This window comes from Oncorhynchus kisutch, linkage group LG8 (genome assembly GCF_002021735.2).
Source record: "Oncorhynchus kisutch isolate 150728-3 linkage group LG8, Okis_V2, whole genome shotgun sequence".
NCBI lineage: Eukaryota > Metazoa > Chordata > Actinopteri > Salmoniformes > Salmonidae > Oncorhynchus > Oncorhynchus kisutch.
This window is the reverse complement of record NC_034181.2, coordinates 31,335,391-31,360,249: the sequence shown is the minus strand read 5'-3', so window position 1 is coordinate 31,360,249 and position 24,859 is coordinate 31,335,391. Positions and strand designations below refer to the sequence as shown.

The 24,859-nt window shown below is 41.3% G+C and overlaps 2 protein-coding genes across 9 annotated transcripts; both read left to right on the top strand.

Moving 5' to 3' along the window:
* The first annotated feature begins 1,278 nt into the window (after positions 1-1,278).
* Positions 1,279-8,562, top strand: chmp7 (charged multivesicular body protein 7). 3 transcript variants are annotated; one of them, XM_031830111.1, is made up of 11 exons: positions 1,279-5,274; positions 5,447-5,732; positions 5,843-6,014; positions 6,108-6,293; positions 6,439-6,572; positions 6,667-6,715; positions 6,809-6,928; positions 7,069-7,167; positions 7,268-7,325; positions 7,440-7,676; positions 7,764-8,562. In XM_031830111.1, exons 2-11 carry the CDS (start codon positions 5,449-5,451, stop codon positions 7,817-7,819), a joined length of 1,395 nt encoding a protein of 464 aa, XP_031685971.1. In that variant the 5' UTR covers positions 1,279-5,274; positions 5,447-5,448; the 3' UTR covers positions 7,820-8,562. The 3 variants fall into 3 exon arrangements, with proteins under 3 accessions (XP_031685971.1, XP_020345516.1, XP_031685972.1); XM_020489927.2 differs by having other exon boundaries at positions 5,214-5,278; XM_031830112.1 differs by lacking the exon at positions 1,279-5,274 and adding an exon at positions 5,295-5,312.
* A 4,891-nt stretch (positions 8,563-13,453) lies between these two features.
* entpd4 (ectonucleoside triphosphate diphosphohydrolase 4) lies at positions 13,454-22,622 on the top strand. 6 transcript variants are annotated; one of them, XM_031830108.1, is made up of 13 exons: positions 13,454-14,194; positions 14,581-14,694; positions 14,863-15,057; positions 15,203-15,408; positions 15,778-15,928; positions 16,038-16,141; positions 16,481-16,540; positions 16,699-16,853; positions 18,377-18,543; positions 18,661-18,985; positions 19,133-19,218; positions 19,323-19,484; positions 19,622-22,616. In XM_031830108.1, the coding sequence occupies exons 2-13, from the start codon at positions 14,687-14,689 to the stop codon at positions 19,854-19,856; spliced, it is 1,854 nt and encodes a 617-aa protein (XP_031685968.1). In that variant the 5' UTR covers positions 13,454-14,194; positions 14,581-14,686; the 3' UTR covers positions 19,857-22,616. The 6 variants fall into 6 exon arrangements, with proteins under 6 accessions (XP_031685968.1, XP_031685967.1, XP_031685969.1 ...); XM_031830107.1 differs by having other exon boundaries at positions 14,189-14,337; XM_031830109.1 differs by lacking the exon at positions 13,454-14,194 and adding an exon at positions 14,202-14,337 and having other exon boundaries at positions 15,363-15,408; positions 16,699-16,829; positions 19,622-22,622.
* The last annotated feature ends 2,237 nt before the right edge of the window (positions 22,623-24,859 follow it).

Below are 24,859 nucleotides of genomic sequence, written 5' to 3'. Positions count from 1 at the left end.
TATACATTTATTTTGCAATAGTATGTAAATGTAAATTTATTTTGCAAAGCTCGTGCACGCGACTCGAGCGGTATGGTCAGCGCTTGTGTTGTGTGCGTGAGCGTTGCAAAATAAATTGACACACATGTTATTCGATCATTGCTCGCGCCGCGTCAACAAGTGTCTGTGTAGCCAGGTGCTAAAATAAAACTTGGTTCTATTTGTGGCACTTAACGTGCTGCAAGTCCCGCCTCTCCCATCTCCTCATTGGTTTTTAGGAGCATATACCCACGTGGGTGGTTGAAAGATGAACTGAAGTCCACACTCCAGTCGGAAGTGGTAATGCACCTTAAACTTGGTTGCCAACCTCCATATGAAGTCCAAAGAAGAAGAAGCCTGAAGGAGGAGAGATTACTAGAAAACAAACTGTTTCCCTTTTATTTTTCCTTTATTTAACTAGGCAAGTCAGTTAAAAACTCATTTTTATTTTCATTGACAGCCTTCCGCAGCCAAACCCTAACACAGACAATGCTGGGCCAATTGTGCGCCACCCTATGGGACTCCCTATCACGGCCAGTTTTGATACAGTCTGGAATCAAACCAGGTCTGTAGTGACAGCTCTAGCACTGCGATGCAGTGCCTTAGACCGCTGCGCCACTAAGGAGCCCTGGATTAATTGTCGGACTATAACAACCCAATGTTTATATCCCAGGGCAAATTAGCTAGCAACAGCAAGCTAACTAGCTAAATTGCCATAAATGTTTAATGCTTTTCGACCTATCCCCAAATTACTATAGTTGGTTCAGAGTTATTTTTGATATTTCAACCTGCGTATCCTTTTCACGTCTGGTGTGGAAGGACAAAATCAACATGCGCGCGAGTGGTCTGGTCAGCATGTAATGAAGCCGACTTTAGATGAAAATCGGTGGGTGAAGTCGGAGAGGTGCATCTGCAACCGCAAAAAGTTGGACACTCTAGTTGTTTTCCAACAGCAAGGCTTAATTAATAGGATCAACATGGCAGTGTTGCAATTGTTTATAAAAGTGTTTCTTTATAATATCGAAATGAACATGGCTCCAACTCCCATATCACTGACTCACAAACTGAAATCATACGTGTGTTCATCATACGTGTGTGTCACTGGAGCCTGCAGAGGCCAATGAGTGAGCGAAACAGCGCCCCTCTTTCTTACTAAATGGAGCCGATGTAGCTGATGCTGTATGGTCAGATATAGTATGACATGCCATACTCTATTGGTCCAGACAGAATCAGATACATGGTCTACACATACAGAAACAGAGGGGCGCTGTGTTGCTCGCTCGGATGCTTTATCTTAGAATGATGCGTCTTTCTGTCGGCTGTGTCTCGGTCAAATAAATGATCAACATTTCAATATTTGATTTGGATGGGCAAGGAGGTATAGTAGGGCGGGCCAGGCCCCATAAGCCCCGCCCATAATTCCGGCCTTGCTCTGTAGCTTTAGAATCAAGGCAAAGTTGGTTCCTGTTTCAGTCCCGCCTCAGAATGGAACGTCAATGTGATTCTTGAATGGGAAGCATTGTTCAAGTGAAATTTCAGAACTAGGAGCTTTTGATAACTCCGATAGGACGTGATCGTGGCATATGTGCCAGCAATACTAGCCTGGGGATGAGGTTAGCATGGATCAAACAAAAACACCCTAATGATAGGTTGACAAATAGTGCCTTCCACAATGCAGCCTTTACGAAAAAAAGATTGCAGTCAGAGTGCAGAATAACGGCAGTATGCTGCAAATACTGTGTCCAAAATACATTTGTTTTTTTTACAGCAGTAATTTTGCAATGTAACTGCAGTTAGAGTGCAGTATAACTGCAGTACGCTGCAGTTATTCTGCAATAACTGCATTCAAAATTCCACAGTCGACTGCAGTTACTACACTTTTACTGCAGTTTCAAAACCGCAATCTTTTTTTATAAGGCAGGTGATGGCTGTATGGTGCAGGTGGTGAGAAGCAACTGCATTGACTTGAAGGCGACTAAATCAAAAACTGCATGACCTTTGATCACATGAGTCTGAAGTCGGACAATTTTTATAACCATAATGGTAATGAAACCCACCTTTTTGTCACCGACTTGACAAAAGTGATCCGCTCGAACACGCCTTCTGATTCCAACCATCGTGAACATGCACAGAAACAGCACAAATCTGACGTTGAGGAAGTGAGCTGGCAGCTGCTAGCGAGGGTTGGTTGCATTCCGCAAGGTGACTGTAAGTGGGAAGATGGCGGAAGTGGATGCTGAGTTCAAATCAAGCAGCGCGTCAAGCTAATTTGGTGAAGACGAATGCTCTGAATAGACAACAGTAGTATCGAAACTGGAACAAAACGGGAATGGTCTAAAATTGGAGTGGAGGATACCTGTGTGAATGATAATGAATCGCTTCTTGTTGGGATGCGTTTGTTGAGTAAGGATGCATATGTGGGAAACCCGTTTGACGTGTCGGAAATGGGGAAGTATACGCTGGGAAAAGTGGAGTCTGTCAGAGTGACCAGGAGTGGTCTTATTTTGATTCATTGTATTTCTTAAGAGCAGAGGAAGATTGCAGTGGGCCTCAAAGGAATCCAGACAACATAAGTTTTGTGTTTTGAACTTCGGAGTAGAGCACCTGTCAAAGGAGTAATCTTAGGGGTGACGACGGATGTTCAGGTTGAATACCTGAAGAGAATTCCTGGTGTGATTAGTGCCCGGCGTCTGACCTGCTGGGTGAATGGGGAAAAAGGAGAAAGTCGGTCCTATTGTTTTTATGATAAAGAGCAAATACCTACACATGTGAAGCTTGGTTATGTAAGATACGCCATAAAAGCTTTCATCCCCAAACCACTGCAGTGTAAGGATTGTAAAGGATTTGACCATGTTTCAATTGTGTGCAGACGAACAGCGTACACTGAGGAACGGTGTGTAGAAGGACAACGAGGTATTGCAATTGTGGTGGGGATCATGATCCTGAGTTCCTGGAGAAAACATGTGATGCTAGTGAAGATACTGTATAGTAGTGGATACACCACAGCCTGTAGTAAATGTTTTCTGCCAGACAAAAGATACCATGTATGTTAAAAAGGTGGATTTTGTTGCATTCATTGCCACCGTTATAAACTGTACAGGGCAAATCTCAAAGAAGTCTAAGAAACTGGACATTATTGTGGCTGCGGCAGAAATGTTTTTGGGACTTAAGGATTTTACATCTGAAGACTTGCAAGGGGTACTGGCACCGAAAGACCCACCCTCCCCGGTTTCCCTTGAGCCTGTGTAGGGATCAGATCTGTTTTATTGTTTTTACAGAAAGGTTGTTTGATATAGTTTTATCTTATTTATTTTCTTCTTTTTTTTGTATTTGGTAGTTTGTTCAGTTTTTGGGGGGAATCCTGTTTCCATCCAACATAAAACGTAGAATAAATTCTGTGATTGTCAATATACCGAAGAAGAAGAATAACAAGAAGAAGCTGCTAGCAAGCTAACTTCAAGGACAAGAGATGCAAATTGTTTTGCTCTCAAGAAAATGGCGCCATTCAAAGGAGTGATTACTGGGGTAGGGGTAAATGGAAAAATTGACCAACTGAAGGGGAAGATTCCCGGTGTTTGTGATGCTCGTTGTTTGGTGCGATACAGACAGGGCGGCGTGACTTGTGGAATAAGAGTTGTCAAATCAAATCAAAGTTTACTTGTCACATGAGCCGAATACAACAGGTGTGGACCTTACAGTGAAATGCTTACTTCCAGGCTCTAACCAATAGTGCAAAAAAGGTGTTAGGTGAACAATAGGTAAGTAAAGAAATAAAACAACAGTAAAAAGACAGGCTATATACAGTAGCGAGGCTATAAAAGTAGCGAGGCTACGTACAGACACCAGTTAGTCAGGCTGATTGAGGTAGTATTTACATGTAGATATGGTTAAAGTGACTATGCATATATGATGAACAGAGAGTAGCAGTAGCATAAAGAGGGGTTGGCGGGTGGTGGGTGGCGGGACACAATGCAGATAGCCCGGTTAGCCAATGTGCGGGAGCACTGGTTGGTCGGCCCAATTGAGGTAGTATGTACATGAATGTATAGTTAAAGTGACTATGAATATATAATAAACAGAGAGTTGCAGCAGTGTAAAAAGAGAGTAGCAAATATGCAAATAGTCTGGGTAGCCACTTGTTTACCTGTTCAGGAGTCTTGGCTTGGGGGTAAAAAACTGTTGAGAAGCATTTTTGTCCTAGACTTGGCACTCTGGTACCTCTTGCCATGCAGTAGTAGAGAGAACAGTCTATGACGGCACCGCCTCGTGTAGAGGTCCTGGATGGCAGGCAGCTTAGCCCCAGTGATGTACTGGGCCATACGCACTGCCCTCTGTAGTGCCTTGCAGTCAGAGGCCGAGCAATTGCCGTACCAGTTGTCTGTTCTCTTTTAGTTTTGATGTTGAGTCTTTGCCTGACAAAGTGATGTTAGGATATATAAATTATCCCATACAAGCATTTGTGCTGAATACATTACATTGTTACAGGTGTCAAGTTTCTGGGCATGTGGCAGCAGTATGTAGGAAGGAGGTTACTAGGTGTGAGAGGTGTGGAGAAAGGCATGAGACAAAGGAATGTGTTGCATTGGGGAAAGTAGTGGTATGTGTCAATTGCAGGGGTGCCCATGGGCCTGGGGTTCAGAAATGTCCGGTGCGAGAGAGGCAGGTTGAGGTTTCCAGGGTTAGAGTAGAGCAGAAGTTGTCATATGCTGAGGCAGTGAAGAAAGTAGAGGAAGATGGGTCAAGCGGGAGGGATCCTGAGAGAAGTGGTGTGAGTAGTAGATCTGTACCAGTACAGAGGGATAAACCAACAAGTGATATATGCTTCAGTAAGATTGCATTTTTAGCAATTTATGCAATGGTTATCAACTGTACTGCAGGGATGGAACATAAGTCACAGAAAATTGAGGTTGTGGTGGCAGCTGCAGTGGGGTATTTTGGTGTACGAGACTTGACGTCAGAAGAGTTACAGGGTGTGTTGAGTGGTGGTGTCTTGTCCTTTCAGGCTGTTGGCCTGAGGTAGGACTAGGTAGATTGAAATAGTGGAGTAGGGTGGTGGGTTTTTAGTGAGTGTAGGGTATTTGTAGATTTTATGTTTTATTTTCAAGCAAAGTATAAGGGAGTTATACTCCAGTCTAGTAGGTGGCGGTAATGTAACATTTATTGGATGCCAACCGCCGTTAAACCTTATTGACGAAGAAGAAGAAGAAGAAGAAGACGAAGAAGCTAACTTCAAAACAATACGTTGTGGAGCACACAGTAGGTATTGGTTAGATGGTTGCTTGCTGATCATCTGGGTGAAATTATATTATAGAATATTTTAGTGAAACAGCTCAATTTGATATAGCCTTGGTCACTTATTGTTTTTTATTCTGCCTGCTAGCTTAGCTAACGTTAGCATTTCACTCTCATTATGTCTTTTGCTGTACAGAAATGGTTCCATCAAATCTTGGGGAAGAAATGTCTACTGAACTAGCGTTACCACCTGAATGGGAGGACGATGAACGGATGAATTTCCTGTTCTCTGACTTTAAAGAAAACCGAGATGTCAGCACAACAGATTGGGACAGTAAAATGGATTTCTGGACATCACTCATTCTTAAGATCTGCAGGAGTCGCGGAACCGTCTGTGTTCATTTGCAGGAGCTGAACAAGATTTTTCAAAGAAAGGGAATTATGCCTTTGGGTTTGGCTACTGTCATTCAGTGCATGGCCAGGTATGGTATCAATGAAATTCAATCTGCTAATGTGTGAACAAAATTTTGCCTACCTAAAAGTGCCATAGTCCCACTTTCCTTACCTGACTACTTGTTTGTATTTCTGGCAGGTGTGGCAAGATACAAAGGGAGTCAGAGTTTGCCACAAATGTAGACTGTGGGTGGGTGTCTTGGGGTGTTGGCCTGTTGTTGGTAAAGCCTTTAAAATGGACCTTTTCAACTCTTCTTGGTAGCAGTGTGGTTACTTTGAAGGAGTTGTTTGTTGTCATCGAACTGGTAAAGGTGTGTATTATAATTAGTTAATTTAAAACTTGTTAAGGGGCAACTAATATGTAACACTAACCTCTTACTTATGTTCTGTATGTTTTCCTCCAGGAGAAGGCAGCAGAATTGCTTGGTGTCTACCGGAGCTCCCCAGTGGCCAACCACTCTCTCCTGTCCTTCCAGGAGCTCCGTACACTGTCGTCCCATGTCTGTGTTGACGAGAGTACCTTGTGTATGGCTCTGCTACAGCTGCAGAGGGAGAAGCAGGTGACAGTATCACTGCATGGAGGCGAGAAGGTGAGGATAATATAATCATTCATTTAAGTGAGCATATGATTACATGTACGGTAACTCATACCATTATCTAGCTTTCACACAGATTTCTTAATGTCACTGTCTCAGTGTAGCATTGAGCCCATGTATATATTTTTTGTCTGTGCAGATTGTGAAGTTTTCTCAGCCAGGACAGAATCATGTGTCTCCTGTCAGTGATGTAGACCTAGGCATCTACCAGCTCCAGCGCAGTGAGGGACTGCTTGAAGAGAGGGTGGAGGCATTGGGACTAGAGGCAGAGAAGTGCGTCCCTCGTGCAGTGTGACCCATCATTTAATGTTGTCAAATATGTGATGTTACAAGATTGTGTGTGATTTGTGCTGTGTTATGTCTGTAGGTACAAAGAAGAAGCTAGGGTGTTGCTGCGGGAAGGGAAGAAATCTCAGGTCGATTTACAATCCTCAGATCCTGTGTTGACTATTTGTCTTTCACCAACTCAAATGCTGTCGGGGAAACCTCAATGAATTTCTCTCCCCCAGGCTCTAAGGTGTTTAAGAAGCCGAAAGAGAGTCGAGAAGAAAGCAGACCACTTATATGCCCAGCTGGAAAATGTGAAGGGAATCCTAGACAAGATAGCAAACTCACAGACCGACAAACTAGTGAATATGCACTTGATACATTAACATTCAAAAATCTAACCAAAATAGAGCAAGCTTATGTGGGTAATTTGTGGGCAATGTCCCACATACAGGAACTAAGGTCTTGTGATCTCTTTATAAATCGTTCTGCATGCCTCTAGGTGATACAGGTGTATCAGGCTGGAGTGTCAGCCCTGCGACTCTCTTTGAAGGATGTGACAGTAGAAAGAGCTGAGAGCCTTGTGGATCAAATCCAAGAGGTCAGACTCTTCTTCACCGGGACTGCATTTAGATGCTATTATTGAACTTTTGCATGTCCACACCAGTCTAAATTTATTTTCTCACTGTTTGATATTACAGTTGTGTGACACTCAGGATGAAGTGAACCAAATTCTGGCTGGTGGAGCACTCAACTCAAGTATGTCCTATTCCATATTATACAGCTATTTAGTTGTAGTGTTGAAACAATTTCATAATCAAATGGCCAATGTCCAGAGAGTCTGGCAAATGATCAATGATCCTATTCGTTTAGCGGATGCAGACACAGACGGGCTGGAGGATGAGCTAAGATTTTTATTGGAGAACTCTAGTCTGGATGAGCCTTCTACGCTACCTGAAGTACCATCACACCCTCTTTCACCTGTCAGGGAATCTGGTTCTCTTTGTGATGATCTGCTGAGCGCTTTGCCCTCAGTCCCTCAAAACCACTTCAATATAACAGGTGATGAACTGGACAAAGCGCGTAGTTGCATAACGCTTGCAGATACAGGTATGTCTATCTTGTTTCTTTATCTTTCAAATGCTACCACAAAAGAGGCTACTGAAGTAACCTTTGTCTACTCATCACTCCCTATAGGTCTTCAACAAAAATATCGTACCTCTCCAGTGAAGAGGGCTGAGCCTGCACAGTGACAACAGTAATAAAATATGTTAACTGCACTAACCATCCCTGACCCTCAAAATGTGTCTGGGCATGGTGATCAAAAATAATTGCATGATATGTCTTTTGTAACAGGTCTGTGATCACTTTTTTTTAAAGGGGGTAGATCAGCTTTAATATTGCAGATTGTAGCTTCCATCAACGTAATTGTCAGCATCCCTTCCAATCCGCCATATATTGTTTTGTGTTTTTGAAAGCAAAAAATAAATAATTGTCCCTATAAAATAACATCAAATTGATCCGAAATATAGTGTAGACATTGTTAATGGTCTAAATGACTATTGAAGCTGGAAACGGCAGATTTCTTCTTTTTTTAAATGGAATATCTAGAGCCCATTATCAGCAACCATCACTCCTGTGTTCCAATGGCACGTTGCGTTAGCTAATCCAGGTTTATCATTTTTAAAAGGATAATTGATCATTAGAAAACCCTTTTGCAATTGTTAGCACAGCTGAAAAATCTGCTGTTTCCAGCTACAATAGTCATTTACAACATTAACAATGTCTACACTGTATTTCTGATCAATTTAGTTATTTTAATGGACAAAAATGTCATTTTCTTTCAAAAACAAGGACATTTCTAAGTGACCCCAAACTGTGTGTGTATATGTAGATAGAGATAGATATATATCTCTATCTTCTAAAAAATATTTTCCTTTATTGCTTTCTACCCTATCACCCCTCCCCTAATTGAAATAAACTAGTGAACAACAACGCTTAGGCTTCTACTTCCAGCTTATACATACTATATACATTTTATGAACAGTCTATTTTACAATAGTTATACAGTGGGGCAAAAAAGTATTTAGTCAGCCACCAATTGTGCAAATTCTCCCACTTAAAAATATGAGGCCTGTAATTTACATCATAGGTACACTTCAACTATGAAAGACAAAATGAGAAGGAAAAAAATCCAGAAAATCATATTGTAGGATTCTTAATGAATTTATTTGCAAATTATGGTGAAAAATAAGTATTTGGTCTAAAACTTTTGTTAATCTCAATTCTTTGTTATATACCCTTTGTTGGCAATGACAGAGGTCAAACGTTTTCTGTAAGTCTTCACAAGGTTTTCACACACCGTTGCTGGTATTTTTGGCCCATTCCTCCATGCAGATCTCTAGAGCAGTGATGTTTTGGGGCTGCTGCTGGGCAACACCGACTTTCAACTCCCTCCAAAGATTTTCTATGGGGTTGAGATCTGGAGACTGGCTAGGCCACTCCAGGACCTTGAAATGCTTCTTAGGAAGCCACTCCTTCGTTGCCCGGGCGGTGTGTTTGGGATCATTGTCATGCTGAAAGACCCAGCCACGTTTCATCTTCAATGCCATTGCTGATGGAAGGAGGTTTTCACTCAAAATCTCACGATACATGGCCCCATTCATTCTTTCCTTTATACGGATCAGTCATCCTGGTCCCTTTGCAGAAAAACAGCCCCAAAGCATGATGTTTCCACCCCCATGCTTCACAGTAGGTATGGTGTTCTTTGGATGCAACTCAGCATTCCTTGTCCTCCAAACATGACAAGTTGAGTTTTTACCAAAAAGTTATATTTTGGTTTCATCTGACCATATGACATTCTCCCAATCTTCTTCTGGATCATCCAAATGCTCTCTAGCAAACTTCAGACGGGCCTGGACATGTACTTTCTTAAGCAGGGGGACACGTCTGGCACTGCAGGATTTGAGTCCCTGGCGGCGTAGTGTGTTACTGATGGTAGGCTTTGTTACTTTGGTCCCAGCTCTCTGCAGGTCATTCACTAGGTCCCCTCGTGTGGTTCTGGGATTTTTGCTCACCGTTCTTGTGATCATTTTGACCCCACGGGGTGAGATCTTGTGTGGAGTCCCAGATCGAGGGAGATTATCAGTGTTCTTGTATGTCTTCCATTTCCTAATAATTGCTCCCACAGTTGATTTCTTCAAACCAAGCTGCTTACCTATTGCAGATTCAGTCTTCCCAGCCTGGTACAGGTCTACAATTTTGTTTCTGGTGTCCTTTGACAGCTCTTTGGTCTTGGCCATAGTGGAGTTTGGAGTGTGACTGTTTGAGGTTGTGGACAGGTATATTTTATACTGATAACAAGTTCAAACAGGTGCCATTAATACAGGTAACGAGTGGAGAACAGAGGAGCCTCTTAAAGAAGAAGTTACAGGTCTGTGAGAGCCAGAAATCTTGCTTGTTTGTAGGTGACCAAATACTTATTTTCCACCGTAATTTGCAAATAAATTCATTAAAAATCCTACAATGTGATTTTCTGGATTTTCTTTTCTCATTTTGTCTGTCATAGTTGAAGTGTACCTGTGATGAAAATTACAGGCCTCTCATCTTTAAGTCCGAGAACTTGCACAATTGGTGGCTGACTAAATACTTTTTTGCCCCACTGTGTGTATATATATATTTTACTCATGGCCTTCCTCAACCTAACCCATCTATTTCTGATGTCCATCCGGTTTGATTTCTACTTGCCATGTCTTTCAAACTGTGCTCTTTCACAAAAGTTCTGAACCTATGTACGTCTTACGGACAAAGTATGTTTTACATTAGTTATCTCCATTCAACCCCTCCCATCTATCTCTTAATTAACACCACTACATTGGATTTCTATTTGCCATGCATTTTTCAACTGAACTGTTTCACAAAAGTTCCGAACCTTTTAAACTCATTGTTTCTACAGATTGAAAATAAACATTTTTGCAAAAAATATATTATTGACTGATATTTCAGATCACCCAGTAGTGCTATCTGAAGAGTTAGCCCTAGGTAAATATTGCAATTCTTTAGCCATTCCTGGACCTGTGGCCAAAAACAAGCTAAAAATGGACAGTAGCAAAACATATGATCTAATGATTGTCCATTTGAAGCTAAATCTGCAGAGCTGGAAAGGTTGTATCCCCCCATATAAATACATTATATTTGTTGCAAGAATTTAGTATAATTTAAATTGAAAAAGGAGTTTTGCGTATCAGTTCATAAACCATGTGCCATGGAATCGGTACGTCAAAAATATTTTCCCAACTATTTAGCAATCTATATGGCACGCAGGGTTGGGGTAACGGATTACAAAGCCCGGTAAGTAAATCCGTTACATTACAAGCAAAATATATTGTACTCAGTTTTTCAAAAGTATATGTAATCTAAATTACTTCGAGGATTACTTGTAAATTCAGAAAGAATGTTTGCGGATAAAAATTATTTGACACTTCTCTGTTTTCTCAATGACATTAAAATCAGCATTGAAAAAATGCGTACGTTGTTACGTTTTTTCCACCTGAGCGAGTCTGATCACATGTGTTTGATCAATTGCGGGAAAAAAGCAAGAATAGGCTTTTGTAGGCTACAGTCCAAGCTATGTCTTCCAATAGTGCGACTGCTGTCGGCATCCAAATATTGTACAATTTGAATAAACGCTTGGAGGTAAGGATGACCGCACTGGTGTAGTCTACGGCGATACGGATATTACTTATTATTGCTATCTACATAGCGCATTGATGTGAATCATATTGCTGCTCTCTCATGTAGCTATTTGAGCCTTACGGATTGTGGATGACTGTTCACAAAGCTATGTATTTGAACCCATAATGGTTCAATTCTAGACATTTAAACTGCCTATCAATCATTGTTTTTGAAACCAGTGGCAGCCAGCGAAAAATGCTCTCTTGCAACAGTTTCATAGTCCGGATCCCAGCCTATGGAATAAAAGTGGGGCTTTTTATTGCTCAATCTAATTCATGTTGATAAAATAAATATATAGGCCTAACGGACACATGCTCAAACTCGCACACTTTTGATAGACTTAAAGGGCCACTCTGTACTTGCAACATCCATTATTGTATTTATACATTTTATATATATATATATATCCATTGATTATTGAAGAATACCAAAACAGGCGGGGTGGCATTTTGTCATTGTTTCATCTGTGGATTTGCCCTTTAATATTTGCCCTTTAACAAGATATCAAAGTGTCACCAACAAAAAGGTAAATAATAGGCCTATAGCAAATGCAGCATATGGCATTCATTTTTCACATGTAAATAGCACTTTTCATTAGTGCTCTAAGCATGCCATTCCATGAAAAATAAATGCTGCGCTCAACTCGAATCAATGGGCCCAATCAGTCCTCCATGACAACAATCATAAACAACAGAGTAGGGCAGGCTAATAAATCCTTAGTTTTGTGGTTATGCTCAGTTAAAACAATTTGGCTAATCTATATTTCCATATTTCAAAGTCCTAATCTTGAAGATCAAGTGGTTTAACATTTATTGGATGACTGGAATTCTGATAGTCTTTGGTTTTTAATGTAAATATATTATTATTATTATATGTAGTAGTAAGCGATGGTTTAGAAGAAGCCTACATAACCAACCCAGAAAGTAAAATTTAACATCTATATATGGCCAGCTATGTAAACTTTAGCATTGATTTATCATGCAATAAATGTATTTTAATTGGTAACATACATTTTTGTCTTCTTCTAATGCCTCTTAAAGGGAAAGTAATCTAAAAGTAAATAAATGTAATCGGATTACGTTACTGAGTTTGAGGTAATCACAAAATCCCGTTACTGATTACAATTTTGGGCTGGTAATTTGTAACTAACGGATTACATTTAGAAAGTAACCTATCCCGACCCTGATGTCACGGCTGTTATTTTTGTTGATCCTTAAATGAAACTGGTGTACTTTTTATTTATCACAATTTTCTTTAACCAATTATGGTATTTTAATGCAGGGCCGACAGACAAGTTCCTTACTTTTTCCCCCTTCCATTTTTGTGGTAATTCTGCAATTAGTTGTTGTAATTTAGGGTGGAGCTGAACATTCCTTATGTTTTTGTTAGTTGCCTGTTTGACAACTCTACCAGTCCTATTGATGAAAATCTAAAAATAATAAATGTTTATCAATTGGTATATTTGAGTTTAACCACAATATTTGTTGTATTATTTGTTCTGTCTTTTCTGGTGGATTAAATTGAAATTGCAACCAACTTTCTATGGCTTGTTTTAAAAATAGCGATATTTGGGATATGATTTCCCTTTCAAATAACGGAAAGAGAGAGGTTGTAATCTGAATAAAAGGAAAAGGGTCATTCTTGAACATAGAGTGAGCCATTCTTACAAATTTTCTAGAGAACGAGTTTGGATTTAAGTATAACTTTTGTATGACTGAAGCCTTTAGTGAGAGGTCTAATGCCTTAATATGTAATAATTTCTGCCCTCCGAATTCATATTAATTATATAGATAGGCCTGTTTATTTTTGTCTGGCTTGCTGTTCCAAATAAAATTGTATATTTTTTCTCATTTCAAAACTGTTCGCTAGGTGTAGGCAAGACCATAAGCAAATGGGTAAACTGCAATGTGACTAAATAATTAATCAGGGTGATTTTTCCACAAATAGACAGGTATCTACCTTTCCATGGTAGCAAGATCTTTTATCTATTTTTGCTGACTTTCTATTCAAATTCATTGGAGTGAGATCATTTATTTCGGGATATGAATACGGAGTATATCCACTCCACCATCAGACCATTTTATTGGTAAACTACACAGTAATGTAAAAGTTGTCTTTTTTTGTGATCCAATACGTAATATAGTACATTTATCATAATTTGGTTGTAATCTAGATCCTCTATGAGGCTGTGGATTTAAAAGAAAACATGAATCATCAGTGTACAGTGACACCTTTTTTTTAAAACCCTGGATTAAAAGGGACTTCCTTTTTAAATGCATTTTTACAGGGGCGTCAAATGTATTCCATGGAGGGCCTAGTGTCCGCTGGTTTTGTTTATTTCCTTTCAATTAAGACCTAGACAACCAGGTGAGGGGCGTTCCAAACTAATTAGTGACCTTAGTTCAATCAATCAAGTACAAAGGAGGAGCGAAAACCCGCAGACTCTCGGCAAAATAAGTTTGACAAGTGCATTTATAGATGATAAAATGCTACTTTCAGATCCACTAATGGTTTGGGTGTTTTGATAACAATGTCAGTTTATATACCAAATATGTATTAAATGTATTGTATTGCAGTCATATCCACACTGTTCAGTTTTGTTTCTGTTTCCAATGAACTTGCAAATGTTTCTTCAATTGTGGCAATTTGGGAGTTGTACTATCACAGTTGCCTTGGACCCGTGAAAGCTATCAGAATACTCAGGAACCAATCAGCCTCTTGAGACATTGAAATTATGTCTCCAAAAAATAATTTGCTCAAACCCCAAATATGCATGGGGAAAAGCACACGTTCTTGAAGAATGACATACTGACTGACTTGCTACTTACTTACTGCAAGCGGGCTACACCAGTGAAAAATTGACGTCACATCTGCCTGACCTGCGTATTGGATAGGTAGCTATCTAGCCTAGCCAGTGTGCTTTCACCAATTCCTCCTACTAGCTAAGTTAGTATTAGTAATAATAGTCCTTAGCAAAGTAGCTAATGTTTTATGTAACGAAGTCGTTTGAAACTCAATGGTTTTAGATGCACCGTAGGTGGGTACAATTGCGTACTGTAATGTTAACGTTACTTGCCTAGGCTAATTTAGTGTTCTGTGTTCCGCTAGCTACAGATCAAACATTAGCCCGGTTACATCCTATGCAAAACACTAACGTTGATAGCTACGTGGCAAACGTGGTGCATGCGCTGGTGGCCAAATGTCACCATTTAGTATTGGTTGGTTTCAGTAATAATGACAGTATATCTTGTAGCTCAAGTGTTGATTTTCTTTTACCAAGACCATGTGCAGGTGGGACAATGTTGGTGAGGTTCCGAAGCCAACACGTCCGGTCTTCAGTGGCCCATTAGATTTTTATCCAGTGAACTAGTACGACAGTTCACGTCATGGGAAGGTAGGCTCTGCCGACTGAGTAGAAGACCAATACATGTTTTGGCAAAATGTAGCAACTCACATCTTCCTCAACCTTTTAATTACTATGCGGTGGTCGTCAGTCATGTAATATCGCTATTATATAGATTAGTCTGTGTATTTAACCATACTGAGGTTTCTCTTCTTACAGAATCAGCTTATCATGCTTCCCAGCCTCCTGGCACTTCAGCCTGTCTCCCCTGGTTCTACCCAGTGTCCCACTACCTTCATTCAGGCAGCTGCTCTTCTTTGGTCTGCTGGTGGGACTGCTAGGACTGATTTACCTATTGCTGGTAACAGGAAAGGGCCAGGACAGCTGGAACAGAAAGGACAACTATTTCCACAGGTGAGACACTTGTACCACATTAGAAGATATACATTTGTCCCCCAGTTGTTTGTAGAGGACACATGCAGTGTATGCCTTTTATTTATCTTGATACAAAGTAAATTTTTGCCTGAATTTGGCCTAAAATGTTCAACTTTTCACCAAGACACTTGGCGAGGGTCACAGATGTGGAGGCCACAGACACTAGCAATCACAACCTAAACTATGGTCTGGTGGTGGACTGCGGCAGCAGTGGCTCCAGGGTGTTTGTGTACTGTTGGCCCAGGCACAATGGTAATCCCCATGACCTGCTTGACATCCGACAGATGAGAGATCAGCACAGGAAGCCAGTGGTCATGAAGATCAAACCAGGTGAGGCATACCAGGTTGCTGATGACTGGTGTGCAGCTGGGAATAGCCACATGCACACATTCTCACTGTTCTTTCATAATGTAGAAGACATTGGCTTCTAGTTGACATTGGGCTCCTAAGTGGAGCAGCGGTCTAAGGCAGTGCATCTTACTGCAAAGTCCCATAGGGCAGTGCACAATTAGCCCAGCGTCATCCTGGTTTGGCCGGGTAGGCTGTCATTGTAAATAAGAATTTGTTCTTAACTGACTTGCTTAGTTAAATTCAATTAAAAAAACATGCTTTTAAAAAATAGTTAAATGAACTCATCTGTTCCATCCTAGAAAGACTGAGCCATGGTCATGACTTTCTGGTGTTCTTTAAAAAAAAAAGGTATCTCGGCACTAGCAAAAACACCAGAGAAGGCCAGTGATTACATCCACCCCCTGCTGAGCTTTGCTGCCCGGCACATTCCTAAACACAAGCACCAGGAGACCCCTCTGTACATCTTGTGCACAGCTGGAATGAGGGTGCTGCCTGACAGGTACAATTACCCACCACACCTGAGAGTATTTCTCATCTTGAGATGTAAGTTGTCATGTTTTTTTACGCCACTATGATGATGCTGAAATTGGCTTGTATACTTTTTTCAGTCAACAGGAGGCACTGCTTGAGGATCTACGGACTGACATCCCTGTCCGTTTCAACTTCCTCTTCTCTGATTCCCATGTGGAGGTCATTTCTGGCAAGCAGGAAGGTGAGCTAACCCGTTTTATAGAAGCTGGCAAGCTAAACACTGACCATTCTGATGGAGAATGTCATCATGCCCAGTGTTGAAAATTTGTAACATAACAGTAGAAATTCTGGAATATGTGACCGGGCTCTACAGTGTGACCATTTTACATATGCGGCTAAATATTTTGCTGTGTGACGTAGAATTGTAATTTAGGAGCACCAGTGCGTTTAGAAAAATGTAAGAATTCTAGCTTTATTAGCTCAAATATTATTATTATTATTATTATTATTATTTTATTTATTTATTTATTTTTATGTCAGCATAGAGCCCTGTATGAATTGTCCTTTCTTGTTTGGACAGGTGTGTATGCATGGATTGGAATCAACTTTGTCCTTGGAAAGTTTAATCATGTGGATAGTGGTAAGTATACTAACTAAAGAACTGTCCTTAAGAGACCGGCTTATATTCACGTTGAAGACTTTAATTTCCTCTTTCCCTTGTTTTACTTACCTCTGACACTCCTCTGTCTCCCTTTCCCTTCTTCAATGGGACCTTCTGCTCTTCAATCCTTCCTATAGAGAGGGATGCAGTAGTAGAGGTGCAGGTACCAGGAGGTGACCAGCAGGAGGCGCTGGTGAGGACACGGACCGCCGGTGTTCTGGACATGGGTGGCGTCTCCACACAGATAGCATACGAAGTGCCCAAAACTGTAAGCTTTGCTTCTCCACAACAGGTTATTATAAACAACAATTTCACTTTTTTGTGCTATCTTTTTTGGGTTTTGTCACTCACCTATTTTCTCTTCAGCCCCACCACTCATTCCCTGGTTAAACCTGTAAACATCATGTTTGTCCTCTGGAGATTAAGTCCTCTCCATTCAGAGTGGACTATTGGAGGTCTGCTGTAAAAATAAGCCTGCTGCATGGCTTCATAACAGGATTTGGGCTTTAGAATTAGAGTACTAGCCACAATGTGTTACTTTGAAACTTGAATGAAGATCAAAGATAATGCATGAGAGCCATCATGCAAAACATCCATGACCGGTTTATGTCTATGGTTTTTAATTTACTCTGACAATTTGCATGCTTACCTTCTCTTTTTCATTGTTTTTGCTCTCCACTGAACGTAATTCACCTGGAGCTTTTGCATGTGGAACTGTCTTGGTCCAAGTTTCTTTAAGTAAATGGTTTTTAAAGTGCATTCTGAAAGTGTTCAGACCCCTTACATTTTCCCACATTTTATGTTAGTATTATTCTAAAATTGATTACATTCTTTTTTCCCTCATCAATCTACACACAATACCCCATAATGACAAAGCAAAAACAGGTTTAGACATTTTAGCAAATGTATTAAATAAACTGAAATATCACATTTACCTAAGTAATTCAGACACTTTACTCAGTACTTTGTTGAAGCACCTTTGGCAGTGATTACAGCCTTGAGTCTTCTTGGGTATGACGCTACATGCTTGGCACACCTGTATTTGGGGAGTTTCTCCAATTCTTCTCTGCAGATTCTCTCAAGCTCAGTCAGGTTGGATGGGGAGTGTTGCTGCACAGCTATTTTCGGGTCTCTCCAGAGATGTTCGATCGGCTTCAAGTCCTGGCTCTGGCTGGGCCATTCAAGGACAGTCAGAGACTTGTCCTGAATCCACTCCTGCATTGTCTTGGCTGTGTGCTTAGGATTGTTGTCCTGTTGGAGGTGAACCTTCATCCCATTCTGAGGTCCTGAGTGATCTGGGACAGGTTTTTATCCAGGATCTCTTTGTACTTTACTCTGTTCATATTTCACTTGATCCTGACTAATCTCCCAGTCCCTGCTGCTGAAAAATATCCCCAAGCATGATGCTGCCACCACCTGTCATGTGCCTTTAACTGAGGAGTGGCTTCTGTCTGGCCACTCTACCATAAAGGTCTGATTGGTAGAGTGCTGCAGAGATGGTTGTCCTTCTGGAAGTTTCTCCCATCTCCACAGAGGAACTCTAGATCTCTGTCAGAGTAACCATCAGTTCTTGGTCATGTTTTTGCTTTGTCATTTATGGGGAATTGTGTGTAGATTGAGGGCAACATTTTACTTAATCCATTTTAGAATAAGGCTGTAACGTAACAAAATGTGGAAAAGTCAAGGGGTCTGAATACTTTTTCGATTGCACTGTATATATGTAGCATTAATCAATGTTTGATATTAGTGTAGACTTAGTCTTAGATAATAGAGAACCATTTTCTGTCTGATATTGAATGTTATTATTTTTTGTAGGAGGAAGTGGCCAAAAATTTGCTTGCAGAGTTCAACCTGGGTTGCGATGCCCACCGGACAGAGCATGTCTACCGGGTGTATGTGTCTACCTTCCTGGGATTTGGAGGAAATGCTGCTCGACAAAGATACGAGGAGAGTATTGTCATGAACACTCTCACTAAAAACAAGTAAGACCCTTCAACACTTGCTAATTATGATACTGATAAAGAGTGTACTAGTTTGACATTATTCAGTGCTGCTGTTGCTTGCCTTTATGGAGAGCTCATGTGAGTTGGTTTGTCCAGGCTCCTGGGTCAACATGTAGGTGAGACAGGAGAGTCCCCCCTCCTGGACCCATGCCTACCCTCAGACCTGCAGGATGAGGTGGGGCCAGCCACACAGAAACTCCACCTGCTTGGCACGGGGGATTTTGATCACTGTAGACAGCTGCTTCAGCCCTTCCTCAACCACACCAATGAGACTCACTCCTCCCTCAATGGCATCTACCAGCCTCCCATTGACTACCCCAACAGCCAGTTCTATGGGTTCTCTGAGTTCTATTACTGCACAGAGGATGTGTTGCGCATGGGCGGGGATTTTAACTCCTCAAAGTATGCCAGTGCTGCCAAGGTGTGCCCTTACCACAGCAAAGCAGCATCTCTTCAGTGTAAATGGCAGTCCCCTAACTGCATGTAAAATGCTTGTATTTCACCAAAGATTAGGCTAATTGCAGTTAGTGTGGCTGTGTTTACCAATTACTTTGCGCTTCATCTACAGAGTTACTGCGCCACCCAGTGGAGAACTCTGAAAGAGCGATTTGACTCAGGCTTGTATGGCTCTCACGCTGATGTTCACAGGCTCAAGTAAGTCCCACCACTGGCCCTGGCTATTTTAGTAAGACTTGAGTCCAGTAATGATAAAGGGTTGTCAAGGAGATTTCATGTTAACATTTATGCATTGTGTGCAGGTACCAGTGTTTTAAATCAGCCTGGATGTATGAGGTATTTCACACAGGCTTCTCCTTCCCTATGGACTACAAAAACCTGAGGACTGCCCTTTTGGTCTATGATAAAGAGGTACAATGGACTCTTGGAGCCATCCTTTACAGAACCCGTTTTTTGCCTTTGAGGTAAGAGAACTCTTGCTCTGTCACACTTTATTATGCTTGTACGTTGTGATGGCCAATATATTTTAGCTGATTAGGTTATAGAGACGTTGAAAAATAGTTAATGTTCTTCACTCACACTTTTACCTTCCTCCTCCAAGGGATATTCAGCAGGAGAGTCTGAAAGGAGTCCACTCCCACTGGCGTCACAGCTTCTCCTTTGTCAACAACCACTACTTGTTCTTGGCCTGCTTCCTGGTTGTCCTCCTATCCATCCTGCTCTACTTGCTGCGCCTCCGACGTATCCACAGCTGTACCACGCAACGCTGCACCCCCTCTACTGTTAAGTGGCTAGAGGAGGGTCTCAGCTCCCACCCACTCCCTATCACCCTTTAGACTTCACATCTGTCACTCCAAAATCAGCCTTTTCTTCCCCAGCTGGAATCCATTTGCCTGCACCTTTATGTTAAGGTCTTCATTTCTTAGCTGGAAATGACAAAGACTAGAACTTAGTTGGATTTTGAATGAGTCCAATGAACAGAGACGTCAGACAGCATTGGAATGAACTGGTGTGAGGGAGATTGCATGTTGAGTTTGCACCATCCATGAAATTCTTTGTTAATGTATTTTTTTATGATATCAAAATATCTGCCTTTTTTTATTTTTCTGGAAATGTGAACAAGGTACAAAAAGCGTAACTATCCTTGCCTGAAGTTTGTGAGGTCCCATCCGTACATGGTCCAGTTAGGCAGGCTTGTTCAAGCTTCCTGTAAGGTTCAAATGGCAGCTGCCTCACAACTTACCCTAATTAGTCATTCCTAAAATGGCATATTGTGAAAGAATGCCCCTAAACTGCTGTTTTTTCCAATGAAGGGAGCACATCATTGAATGAATGTGACAAGACAATAGTAGGTTTATGAGGAGGATGATGAAACAGTTGCTGTTTTACAGTACATATTTATAGATTCACTGTTCTTGAGTAGAGTTTCACTTATCTGTCACATTATCCTGATGCAATTTAATTTCAGTGTCTCTGTTTGCATTTTGGGTGCATGATCAGTGAATGTTTATTGGTTGTGGGGAGGAATGTTGTGCACCTCTGTTCACCTTCAAAGTTTACTGCTCTGCTTGGCACCTGTCATACTTTGATTTACAGCTTATTTTTTACTTAGTTTTCTTCTGTGGCGCAGAAGTCTAAGGTTATGCATTTCAGTGCAAGAGGCGTCACAATAGTACCTGGTTCAAATTCAGGCTGTATCAAATCCGGCTGTGATTGGGAGTCCCATAGGGCGGCACACAATTGGCCCAGCGATGTCCGGGTTTGGCCTGAGTAGGCCATCATGGTAAATAAGATTTTTTTTCTTAACTGACTTGCCTAGTTAAATAAAAATATGCAGTTAACTACTTACAGCTCTTCAGAAAACACTGTTTTAAGTTTGTTTTGATCTATTGTAGTAGGCTTTTGTTACACTAGGTCCTTTTTTTCCTCACTTCCCCCCCAACCCTATTTCCGAACAGGTAGTGTTTATCAAAGCTGCAATGGCGCAATATTTATTAATGTATTATCACTGGAGAGATGCTCCAGTCCACATCAGATGAATTCACATCGAGGGTTCAGAGCTACAGTAGAGTAAAACTTTGCTGTCTCCTCAGTTCAATGAAGTGACAGGGTGAAGATAATTTAATATACTGTCAAACTCACTGGGCTTTGTTTTTAGAAGCTGTTATTTCACTGCTGTAAAGGGTATAGTTTATCAAAGCACATAACACATTTCACCCCATGCTTCCTGAAGCATCTCCCACAAGTTGGATCGGCTTGATGAGCACTTCTTACGTGCCATACTGTCAAGCTGCTCCCACAACGGCTCAATAGGGTTGAGATCCGGTGACTGTGCTGGCCACTCCATTATAGACAGAATACCAGCTGATTGATTCTTCCCTAAATGGTTCTTGCATAGTTTGGAGCTGTGCTTTGGGTCATTGTCCTGTTGTAGGAGGAAATTGGCTCCAATTAAGCGCCGTCCACAGGGTATGGCACCGTTGTTGCAAAATGGAGTGATAGCCTTCCTTCTTCAAGATCCCTTTTACTCTGTACAAATCTCCCACTTTACCACCACAAAAGCACCCCCAGACCATCACATTGCCTCCACCATGATTGAAAGATGGTGTCAAGCACTCCTCCAGCATCTATTTTTTTGTTGTCTGCGTCTCACAAATGTTCTTTGTGATCCGAACACCTCAAACACGTTTTTTCCCCAATATTCCTCTGTCCAGTGTCTGTGTCCTTTTGACCATCTTAATATTTGCAACTCTGCTTAGAAGGCCAGCATTCCGGAGTTGCCTCTTCATTGTTGATGTTGAGATTGGTGTTTTGCGGGTACTATTTAATGAAGCTGCCAGTTGAGGACTTGTGAGGCGTCTGCTTCTCAAACTACACACTCTAATGTACTTGTCTCCTTGCTCAGTTGTACACCGGGGTCTCCCACTCCTCTTTCTATTCTGGTTACAGCCAGTTTGCGTTGTTCTGTGAAGAGAGTATTAAACAGCGCTGTATGAAATCTTCTGTTTTTTGGCCATTTCTCCCATGGAATAGCCTTCATTTCTCAGAACAATAATAGACTGACGAGTTTCAGAAGAAATGGCTTTGTTTCTGGCCATTTCGAGCCTGTAATCGAACCCACAAATGCCGATGCTCCAGATACTCAACTAGTCTAAAGAAGGCCAGTTTTATTGCTTCTTTAATGAGAACAACAGTTTTCAGCTGTGCTAACATAATTGCAAAGGGGTTTTCTAATGATCAGTTAGCCTTTTAAAATTCTAAACTTGGATTAGCTAACACAATGTGCCACTGGAATACAGGAGTGATGGTTGCTGATAATGGGCCTCTAAGCCTATGTAGATATTCCATACAAAATATCTACATAGCCGCTTCCAGCTACAATTGTCAATGTTGTAAATGACTGTACACTATTTCTGATCAATTTCATGTTTATTTTAATGGAGAAAAAAATAGAAATGTCCTTGTTTTTGAAAGAAAAGCTAAGTGATCCAAAAGTTTGGACACAACTACTCATTCCAGGGTTTCTTTGTTTTACTATTTTCTACATTGTATGAAATAATCATGTAACCAAAAAAGTAATAAACAAATTCTTCAAATAGCCACCCTCTGCCTTGATGACAGCTTTGCACACTCTGCATTCTCTCAACCAGCTTCAACTGGAATGCTTTTCCAACAGTCTTGAAGGAGTTCCCACATGCTGAGCACTTGTTGGCTGTTTTTCCTTCACTCTGCTGTCCAATTTATCCCAAACCATCTCAATTGGGTTGAGGTTGGGTGAATGTGGAGGCCAGGTCATCTGATGCAATACTCCATCACTCTCCGTCTTGGTCAAATAGCCCTTACACAGCCTGGAGGTGTGTTGGGTCATTGTCCAGTTGAAAAACAAATGATAGTGCCACTAAGCGCAAACCAGATGTGGTGTATCGCTGCAGAATGCTGTGGTAGCCATGTTGCCGAAGTGTGCATTGAATTCTAAATAAATCACTGACATTGTGACCAGCAAAGCACCATCACACCTCCTCCATGCTTCACGGTGGGAACCACACATGCAGAGATCATCCATTCACCTACTGTGCATCTCATAAAGACACAGCAGTTGGAACCAGATATCTAAAATTTGGACTCATCAGACTAAAGGACAGATTTCCACCGGTCTAATGTCACTTGCTCGTGTTTCTTGGCCAAAGCAAGTCTCTTCTTCTTATTGGTGTCCTTCAGTAGTGATTTCTTGCATCAATTCAACCATGAAGGCCTGATTCTCGCAGTCTCCTCTGAGCAGTTGATATTGAGATGTCTGTTACTTGAACTCTGTGAAGCATTTATTTGGGCTGCAATTTCTGAGGCTGGTACCTAATGAATGTATCCTCTGCAGCAGAGGTAACTCTAGGTCTTCCTTTCTTATGGCAGTCCTCCTGAAAGCCAGTTTCATCGTAGCACTTGGTGGTTTTTGTGACTGCACTTGAAGAAACTTTCAAAGTTCTTGAAATGTTGTGTATTGACTGACCTTCATGTCTTTAAGTAATGATGGACTGGCGTTTCTCTTTGCTTATTTGAGCTGTTCTTGCCATAATATGGACTTGGTCTTTTACCAAATATGGCTATTTTCTGTATACCACCCCTACCTTGTCACAACACAACTGATTGGCTCAAATGCATGAAGAAGGAAAGAAATTCACAAACCTGTTAAATGCATTCTAGGTGACTACCTCATGAAGCTGGTAGAGAATACCAAGAGTGTGCAAAGCTGTCATCAAGGCAAGGGGTGGCTACTTTGAATAATCTCAAATATACCATTTATTTTGATTTGCTTAACACTTTTTTGGTTACTACATGATTCCATATGTGTTATTTCATAGTTGTGTTATTTTCAATGGAGAAAATAGTAAAAATAAAGAACCTTTGAGTAGGTGTGTCAACTTTTGACTGGTAGTATGTGTGTGTGTGTGTGTGTGTGTATGTGTGTGTATGTGTGTGTATGTATATATATATATTACTGCTCAAAAAAATAAAGGGAACACTAAAATAACACATCCTAGATCTGAATGAATGAAATATTCTTATTAAATACTTTTTTCTTTACATAGTTGAATATGCTGACAACAAAATCACACAAAAATGATCAATGGAAATCAAATTTATCAACCCATGGAGGTCTGGATTTGGTGTGACACTCAAAATTAAAGTGGAAAACCACACTACAGGCTGATCCAACTTTGATGTAATGTCCTTAAAACAAGTCAAAATGAGCCTCAGTAGTGTGTGTGGTCTCCTGAGGGATCTCCTCCCAGACCTGGACTAAAGCATCTGCCAACTCCTGGACAGTCTGTGGTGCAGCGTGGTGTTGGTGGATGGAGCGAGACATGATGTCCCAGATGTGCTCAATTGGATTCAGTTCTGGGGAACAGGCGGGCCAGTCCATAGCATCAATGCCTTCCTCTTGCAGGAACTGCTGACACACTCCAGCCACATGAGGTCTAGCATTGCCTTGCATTAGGAGGGACCCAGGGCCAACCGCACCAGAATATGGTCTCACAAGGGGTCTGAGGATCTCATCTCGGTACCTTATGGCAGTCAGGCTACCTCTGGCGAGCACATGGAGGGCTGTGCGGCCCCCCAAAGAAATGCCACCCCACACCATGACTGACCCACCGCCAAACCGGTCATGCTGGAGGATGTTGCAGGCAGCAGAACGTTCTCCACGGCGTCTCCAGACTCTGTCACGTCTGTCACATGTGCTCAGTGTGAACCTGCTTTCATCTGTGAATAGCACAGGGCGCCAGTGGCGAATTTGCCAATCTTGGTGTTCTCTGGCAAATGCCAAACGTCCTGCACGGTGTTG

Excerpts from the sequence above, each read along its gene's own strand:
- chmp7 (XM_031830111.1), top strand. The coding sequence starts at position 5,449 with ATGGTTCCATCAAATCTTGGGGAAGAAATGTCTACTGAACTAGCGTTA. Across the intron at positions 6,015-6,107 it reads TTGTCATCGAACTGGTAAAG|GAGAAGGCAGCAGAATTGCT; the intron begins GTGTGTATTATA and ends GTTTTCCTCCAG. Across the intron at positions 6,716-6,808 it reads GGGAAGGGAAGAAATCTCAG|GCTCTAAGGTGTTTAAGAAG; the intron begins GTCGATTTACAA and ends TCTCTCCCCCAG.
- entpd4 (XM_031830108.1), top strand. Across the intron at positions 15,409-15,777 it reads GGTCATGAAGATCAAACCAG|GTATCTCGGCACTAGCAAAA; the intron begins GTGAGGCATACC and ends TAAAAAAAAAAG. Across the intron at positions 18,544-18,660 it reads AACACTCTCACTAAAAACAA|GCTCCTGGGTCAACATGTAG; the intron begins GTAAGACCCTTC and ends TGGTTTGTCCAG.